The 9231-nt window shown below is 45.9% G+C and overlaps 1 protein-coding gene across 1 annotated transcript; it reads right to left on the bottom strand.

Annotated features, from left to right (window-relative positions):
* Positions 1–1293: 1293 nt before the first annotated feature.
* PPP1R11 (protein phosphatase 1 regulatory inhibitor subunit 11) lies at positions 1294–9041 on the bottom strand. The gene is made up of 3 exons (XM_075836566.1): positions 8693–9041; positions 6412–6520; positions 1294–3534 (listed from the first exon to the last, which is right to left on the bottom strand). Exons 1-3 carry the CDS (start codon positions 8768–8770, stop codon positions 3362–3364), a joined length of 360 nt encoding a protein of 119 aa, XP_075692681.1. The 5' UTR covers positions 8771–9041; the 3' UTR covers positions 1294–3361.
* Between the last annotated feature and the right edge of the window lie 190 nt (positions 9042–9231).

The raw sequence follows: 9231 nt of genomic DNA, 5'->3' as shown, positions 1-9231 counted from the left end.
GTTATCTGCTAGATTTACCCAGTCGCCTGTGTTATTATCTGCTAGATCTGCCCCGGTCACCTGTAAGTATTATTATTATCTGCTAGATCTCCACCAGTCTTCTGTAAGTGCTATTATTATCTGCTAGATCTGCTCCGGTCACCTGTAAGTGCTATTATTATCTGCTAGATCTGCCCGGTCACCTGTATTATTATCTGCTATATCTTCTCCGGTCACCTGTAAGTGCTATTATTATCTGCTATATCTGCCCCAGTCACCTGTGTTATTATTATCTGCTATATCTGCCCCAGTCACCTGTAAGTGTTATCTGCTAGATTTACCCAGTCGCCTGTGTTATTATCTGCTAGATCTGCCCCGGTCACCTGTAAGTATTATTATTATCTGCTAGATCTCCACCAGTCTTCTGTAAGTGCTATTATTATCTGCTAGATCTGCCCCGGTCACCTGTATTATTATCTGCTAGATCTGCTCCGGTCACCTGTAAGTGCTATTATTATCTGCTAGATCTGCCCGGTCACCTGTATTATTATCTGCTAGATCTTCTCCGGTCACCTGTAAGTGCTATTATTATCTGCTATATCTGCCCCAGACTCCTGTAAGTGCTATTATTATCTGCTATATCTGCCCCAGTCACCTGTGTTATTATTATCTGCTATATCTGCCCCAGTCACCTGTTATTATTATCTGCTATATCTGCCCCGGTCATCTGTAAGTGTTATTACTATCTGCTAAATCTGCCTGGTCACCTGTGTTATCTGCTATATCTGCTCCAGTCACCTGTAAGTGCTATTATCTGCTAGATCTCCTCCGGTCACCTGTAAGTGCTATCTGTGAAATGGAAGCGTCTAGGAGTTCAACAAAAGCTCAGCCATGAAATGATAGACCACGCCAACTCATATAGCAGTGGTATCACTCACTACAGGGATCCCCACTGCCTCTGGAAGTGACATCAGCACTAGAACTGTGGCCAGAGCTTCGTGTACAATGCCAAGTGTCAGCTGAAGTGGTGTAAAGTATACCGCCACTAAACTCTGGAGCCGCGTGTTCTCTGCAGTGAGGAATCACGTTTCACTATCTGGCCGTCTGATGGAGGAATCTTTTTGGCAGATGCCAGGAGAACGCTACGTAACGGAATGCAGAGTGCCTACTGTAACATTTGGTGAAGGAGGGCTAAATGATAGGGGATTTGTAAGTTGTTTCTAAGTGACCCGACAATGAGACAGGTGCCTTTGATATGAAAGTGGAATACAATAGAATATATTTTAAGATGAAACAGATTTCAAAACTCAGGAAAAAGATACCAAACAAAAAACATTTAATTCCAAGAAAGAAAAAAAAATGCACAATATACAGATTTTGATAAAGAGCAAAGAGAACAAAATATTAAGGGGACCCATGCTAACGGGGTAACAAAGGAAATCGAAGCCCAGTTTCATAGCCGTGTGACTCTCAACAAACCCCACCAGTCAGATATGTACAGAGAGTAGAGAGCGAAGAAATCAAGTGAAATCCATGAAGGTAATAATGCAGGAGAAAGTAAGACGGTGCCCAGAAATCAGCTGTCATGCCACGCCACCCTGCCGACTGTAAGGCGTAACCACTAGTCACATAGCTGTATGCAGTCTACAGCTGATATCTGATTGGCTGCCGTGGGTCTTGGCACAAATCCTTGTTTATTGTGGGATTTAAAGGGCATTTCCTCCTTAAAATTAAGAAATAGAAATCATTTAGTCGTCCTCTTCTGTCAACAATAATATTCCAACTTTTCTGTCTTTGAGAAAGCTGGATGATTTGCGGTTCAGGAATTTGAGAAAAGCGGATAACAACCAATATCGTCGCCATAAGGGTATGTTCGGGTATAGCGGATACGCTGCGTAAAAGTACGCTGCAGGGACTTCCGGCCAAAAAAAGGCAAATTGTGGTGCAGTTTTTCGGCAGGAATGTCCGCTGCAGAAAACGGCACTTAAAATTTTTTTTTTTTTAAAAATCTATACTTACCAATAGCCATGGCAACGCATCCCTCTGACTTCCTACAGCCCAGCCTCCTGGAATGACTTTTCATCCCATGTGACCGCTGCAACCTGTGATTGGCTGCTGTAGTCACATGGGATGAAATATCATCCCTGGAGGCCGGGCTGGGCGCAGAAGTAGAGAGATCTGGGTAAGTATAGGCTTTTTTTTTTTTTAATTGCAATTCTTGCAGCGGAATTACAGCTGCAAAAATCCCATCATCTGCTATTCTTTCGGGTTTTACCTCCCCATCGAATCCAATGGGTAAAACCTGCAACAGAAAACTAGCGACTCCGCGTCATAGATTGACATACTGCAGACTAAAAAGCTGCAACGCAGGCCAATTTATGAAAGTTTTTTAGGCAAGTTTTGTTACCCAGCGTGTGGATGAGATTTGTTCCACTCTACTGTATCATGCTGCTGATTTTCTGCAATGAAATCCGTTACGGAAAATCCGCAGTATTGAACCGACCCTTAATGGTGGCGCTGAGGAGCTGCTCTTTGCTGGCTAGTCCAGGGGTCCCCTGTTTAGCATGATGACAACCGTATGCCCTACGGACGACCCCATTTAAATCCAGGAACCACTTTTCCCAGACTCTCGAAAAGCAAATCTATATATTCAGCTATATATCGCCTTGTACCCAACATGACTGTATAAGCAGATCTATGGTCCAGGAGAGCAGGTGGCATCCTCTATATAATGGCGGCCATAATGGTTGTCACCCAGATTTCTTAGCTACCGATATAAATAATAGAATAAAATGGGCTAAAGAGCATTTTGACAGAACAAGACCAAATATAAGGAATAAATGCCCTTTAATGACTCCTCATATTGTAATATATAATCCGTTACATTTCATAGGGTTTCTCGCAGTATAATTTAGATCAGGCTGGTCTAAGGAGTTTCAATAAATACATTCAGTAGGATATATTATACCGGCCTGAAGCGATCGTGGGGGCTGTAATAATGGGGAGCCACTGAATATCAGCAGAGGATCGGGAGGTGTCATGCATGTACATTCAATGAGTTAGAGATCGGCAGGAGAGCCATGATGTCAGCAGGGACGAGAATGACAGAGCGCATGTGTGAGGACGGCCACCGACTTGATAAATAATGGAGTCTTATCAATGAACCCCCCCCCCCCCCCTGCCGGAGATCAATCGTCAGGTCGACCGCGCACACCGACTCTCAGCCGCCGCATCTCTATACAAAGACACTAATACACAATCAGCGCTCTGCCCTTGTGACGGTCACAGTCAGGAAAAGTGACAGCCACAATACATGAGGCAGTAGCGGTCGTTGGGAACAGCAATGTTTCAGATGCACTCGGTCGGTCATCCCCCTGAGGTCTCAGTGCTGCATGCTGGCGGCACGGTCGTGGCTCGATGGCGTGGTCTCTTGGCCCCCGGGTGTACTCTTTTTGTGGCCCCGGATACAGTGCGCACTGTTGCAGCAGTCGTCATCGTCTTCGCTTTCGGTTGAGCTTTCTCCAAATGCCCTCGGCTTCTCATAGATGCAGCAGCCTGAAGGAGAAAGAATATATTACAAAAGAGGGAAAGAGAGACTTACCGTATATCACATCTGGTCTGGGCAGAGACGTTTAGACAATCATGTATTCCTGCAGATTCGTTTTATATCCATCAGTGCACATAATTTACAGGGAGGCAGTACTATCTGTACCTACATCATTAAAACTGAGCTTCAGGGAGGCAGTACTATCTGTACCTACATAATTTACAGGGAGAGACAAAAAATAACTACTACCTGTATCTACATCATTTACAGGGAGACAGCGTGGCAGTACTATCTGTATCATTTACAGGGAGAGACGGGGGGGCAGTAATATCTCTATCTACATATTTTACAGGAAGAGACAGGGAGGCAGTACTATCAGTATCAACATGATTTAGAGGGAGACAGGGAGGCAGTACTATCAGTATCAACATGATTTAGAGGGAGACAGGGAGGTAGTACTATCTGTTCCTACATTATTTACAGGGAGATGCAGTACTATCTGTAACTACATCATCTACAGGCAGAGACAGGAAGGCAGTACTATCTGTACCTACATCATTTAGAGACAGGGAATCAGTACTATCTGTTATCTACAACATTTACAGGAAGAGACAGGAAGGCAGTACTTCCTGTTATTTACATAATTTCATTATTTAGAGGGAAAAACAGGAAGGCGGTACTATCTGTTATCTACATCATTTACAGGGAGAGACAGTAAGGCCGTACGATCTGTTATCTACATCATTTACAGGTAGAGGCAGAGAGGCAGTACTAGCTGTTATCTACATCATTTACAGGTAGAGGCAGTACTATCTGTTATCTACATCATTTACAGGTAGAGGCAGGGAGGCAGTACTAGCTGTTATCTACATCATTTACAGGTAGAGGCAGGGAGGTAGTACTAGCTGTTATCTACATCATTTACAGGTAGAGGCAGGGAGGCAGTACTAGCTGTTATCTACATCATTTACAGGTAGAGGCAGGGAGGTAGTACTAGCTGTTATCTACATCATTTACAGGTAGAGGCAGGGAGGTAGTACCACTACACAGATGGGGGTCATCTGTAGAATAATGCTAGGCAATGTCTCCCATTGTACGTGCATATTCTTATAAGATAGGATGCAAAGAAAGCAACACTATTCAGGAACATGGCGGGTGAAGGGGTGATTATAATACGCAGGATAAAGTTTACCATTGTAATCAATCACTGCGTCCTTCAGACTCCCTAAAGAAGGTGCTGCGAACTGTGCAGGGATAGATTTGCTTAGTAACGGAGGCAGCCATAGGGTAACAATGCTGGACTCCCATCTCTTGTCATTCACATGATTGGGGGTCTTCAGTGTACGGCCATTTCTTATTCAGGATGAGGAATACGGAGGCCGGGACCAGCGCTGGATTGTAAATTATTAGGCAAGTTTTTTGGGCCATAGAACTTTTCTTCATACACAGACAAAGGGAAGAGCCTCACACGTCACCGGGACCTGAGAATCAATTCTCTGCTCTGTAGTTTCAGAGATGAATGAACCGTTACCATGGTGACTTGATGAAGACGTTCCACAAACGCCCACCGTCAGATGTCACGGAGCTCTCTGAAACCACTTACATTCCTAATATAGCCGGCAAAATGAATCACGGAGACAGGAGCAGAAAGGAAAGATGTCCGGATACGGCTGAAATCCCGCCAGTTCTTGCCATATTTGGGAAATTCAGGGGGGGGGGGAGTGTTTCCATGGCAACTAGAGACCATACGCTTAGAGAACGCACCAGCGATAAAGACGGAAAAGCCCACAGATATAAGGACATCTTTTCGGAAAAATAAAAAGATCTCAAAATGGCTGCTGTAATAGACCCACTTCCTAGGCAAGATGAAGAAGAAGAGATAAACCCGCTCCTGGCCCCCTCCGTCTTATACCTGGGTCCGGGGAGTAGATGAGTTACAGCAGCCAATTTTAACATATATGGAGTTATCATTTAGTCACAGAGTCGCCCAGGCTTTAAAGAAATGCATAGTCCCTGCTATTCTCTCGCTATAGGTTTTCTATACTGAAATCAATCCTTTGCCCGATCTATGGCAGCCTTAGAGCTTGTTCACATGACAGGGATAATCAGCCATGTGGCGGACATTTTTTTTTACGGCCGTCACACAGCTGCATTAAACTAAATGCACGTCTATGGGGCTATTCACACGGCCACTTTTTTAACAGACCGTGTGAACAGCACATGAAAAAAATAGGAGGTCCTTTTTTTGCCCATTTTCCTGGATCTCAAGACGGATGTTTTTCACGGCCATTTTGACACCCGTTTGTGTGAATACGGCCTTAGAGTTAAAAACCAGACAAACTGGGATGGAGGTTATAATAGAGTCCTGAAGGAAATGTCCATGTTTATTACTGGGGATCGCCTGGTGTGCTCTGCCCTGGGACTACCCCCCAATCATCTCATCTGAACAGAATGGACTGACATTTATAATGTATGTAACACGTCATCTGGTCTCATCCAAATTGTCAATCTTTATCCTAACATTGTTATAGCGCATATTATGGTATGAGCACAAGGGTTTCAGCCTGTGGCTCTGCAGTTGTCTTAAAATTACAACTCCCAGCATGCACTGTCAGGGCATGCTAGGAGAAGTAGTCTTGCCGGAGAGCCACAGGTTGGAGACCACGGCCCTCAACTAAATCCGGTCATGGACATGGCAACCCCTGGAAAATCTCAGCAAGGACGGCGATAGGAGACCACTTTGGCACCGATTATTCTTATTCAGCTTGGCCAACCATTACTTTCCCATTGATCAGTCTTCTCAGGAGGATCTGAAGGCCTCCATAGACATGAAGACGAGCGGCCTACTGCTCTGCCTATGAAGATACCGCACTGTTGACTCTTACATTTTGACGAGCGTCTTCCCAGGTTCTCATTGTCCACCGTGTCACACGTCCACTCCACTTTCTTATCTGGTTTCCTCTTCCTCAATTTTATAGTCAGAGAGCGCGGTTCCTGCAAAAATAACAAAGAGTCAAGGATCTTCTCAGAGCAGTAGAGACTCCCATCCCGGCACGTGGATCAATTAGATCAAAGTCACACGTAGGATGGGACGTCATGCTTAATGTTTTCTGAGGCTGGTTGAAGGCAGAGGTCCAGCGTGGATTTTACTGGAAAGCCGACCCTGCATGTGCGGCCAAATCCTCCCTGAAATCAATGGGAGACACGGAGGGGCAATCTGGTTTATAAAACCCATAATAAAGGGTCTCTTGCCTTGTAGGAGATATTACATGGTTTTAAATAAGAACTGTGCAATGCTTCATTTCTCCTGTGGTGGCGCTGCAGGAGAATTGAAAACGTACTGCCAGGTTTCTCCAGAGATCACAGCTGGTCGCTGAGGATCGCAGCAGCAACACGGAAGTATGGAACATAAGGACCACACTTTTTTTTATCTTTATTTGCCCAAAGTAGTTTTTCTTCTCACAGCAGAAAGTAATTGTCATACACCAGTGCCTACAGGAGTGGGCGGAGCATGCACACCGCGAGTGGGCCTCCGGCGCATGCACACCGCGAGTGGGCGGCGCATGCACACCGCGAGTGGGCGGAGCATGCACACCGCGAGTGGGCGGAGCATGCACACCGCGAGTGGGCAGAGAATGCACACAATCCTATTAAGCCTGCCCAAAGTGCTGTAGGAAAAGGTGTGGGACAGACACCATTCACATTACATTTTTCTCCAACGTTTAGCGTATATGACGGGTAAAGCTCCTAAAATATATGTTAAAGTGTAACTAAATGTTTGACAAACTTCTGACATGTCAGAAGTTTGGATTGGTGGGGGTCCGAACACTGAGACCCCCACGAATCGCTCAAATGAAGCGGAAGCATCGCTCGTGAGTGCGGAGTCATAGACTTTCTACTGAGCCCGTACTCCGATACATTTATTTCCGGAAAAAGCCAAACACGAAGCAGCTGAGCGATTCTGCCACTTCGTTTTAGCGATTGGTGGGGGTCTCAGTGCTCGGACCCCCACCAATCCAAACTTCTGACATGTCACTATGCCATGTCAGAAGTTTGTCAAACATTTAGTTACCATTTATGAAGTTTTACTATCAGAGACATTTATTAAATATCCGCAGGAGATTCCATAAATGTCAGATAGATGCGGGTCCCACCTCTGAGACCCGCACCTATCTCTAGCACGGGGCCCCCTAACCCCGTTCTACCTCTCTGGGCTCCGGCTGACGCGTGTGATTCCCGACCACGAAGTAGACGACAGTGTAGCTCGCATGCTACGCTGTTTCCATAACTGCCGTTCACTATTATGGGAGTTACGGAAACAGCGTCAATCAACAAGCTACGCTGTTTTCTTCTCCATGGTCGGGAATCGCACGTGTCAGACGGAGCAGAGAGGTAGAAGGGGGTTAGGGGGCCCCGTGCTAGAGATAGGTGAGGGTCTCACAGGTGGGACCCACATCTTAAATTTATGAAATATCCTGTGGCTATGCCATAAATGTCCCGGATGGAAAAACCCCTTTAAACGAAGGCTGTGACTGATTCCGGTCTGTGGCAGCCGTACACTATTATGGTATCTGTTTAACGAATAGGTCAAGATAAGCTCATAACGTATACCAGCCCAAAGAAGGCAAAAAGGAGACTTTTGTTAATGGACACAATTGCATGTATGATAGGAGCTTTCCCGACGTACGCGCTAAACGATGGCCAAAAACATAATGTGAACGGGGCCTTAAAGGGGCACGTGGGTGTCACACATATCGAGACCCCCACTATGATGCAAAATGGGGAGCCATCTTGTGAGAGGGACCCTTGCTTGGCTAGTGCAAGGGAAACGAGTGGCCCAGCCGGTTTTCCCTGTTGATAATTAATAGGGTCTTAAAAAATGCCGGACCCCGGTGAAGCTTCACGTTAGTGGCGTATTCATGAGAAACCTCGTGATCTGTATAAATATAATAACGGATGTCGCCATGACTTTAGACTACTGCAAGATGGGGTCACCAGTTATCAGACACCATCGTCCATGGCTGCTCCCTCATCTACAGCGTGGGGTCGGGGAGATCCGGGGGTTTAATGATATAATTGTCCTATGGGGGTGCGTCCTGCACTCTGTGGTGGAGAATAATTGCTGATAAAGGCCATTATGGAGCACTGGCTGATGACGTCACTCACCGGCTGGGGCTCGTTTTCGGTGGTCACAGTACTGGACGATGCTCCTCCCCCCACCGCCGTTGCAGTAGATTCCGCCATGTCAACGGAAGATAGTGTCGCCTCAGGCACCAATAAAACAGGACAAACCTTCAGACCCTTGCCTACAGGGGGACAAACCGTCTAACTTCTACAACTTCCGGCGCTCTATCCACCCACTTCCGCCCGGCTCCCTGGTTCTGGGAGCCGCTTCCCGTCTCGGTTGATCTTTTTCTATGGTTTCGTGCGCCTAGTCTGTCGACTGTGGTAGTTGATAATCTCGCACACTGCGTTTATTCTCTCATGTCATTATTCACAATAACATTCGCCGTTAGTCACTATCATAAATAAACTACTGCCCGAGACCAGTATGGCCGACACGTTTATTTACTATTCCATGACGTAACACTTGATTTAGGAACGTCTAGATAATGTCGCCAAAACACGGCGTTACAGGTATCCCTCGACGCCATTTTTCTGGAGATAAAATTACGTATCGTCAATGTTATATGGCGTCGGCAAAA

Source organism: Rhinoderma darwinii, chromosome 8, assembly GCF_050947455.1.
Source record: "Rhinoderma darwinii isolate aRhiDar2 chromosome 8, aRhiDar2.hap1, whole genome shotgun sequence".
Lineage (NCBI taxonomy): Eukaryota > Metazoa > Chordata > Amphibia > Anura > Rhinodermatidae > Rhinoderma > Rhinoderma darwinii.
This window is presented reverse-complemented; position numbering and strand designations above follow the sequence as displayed.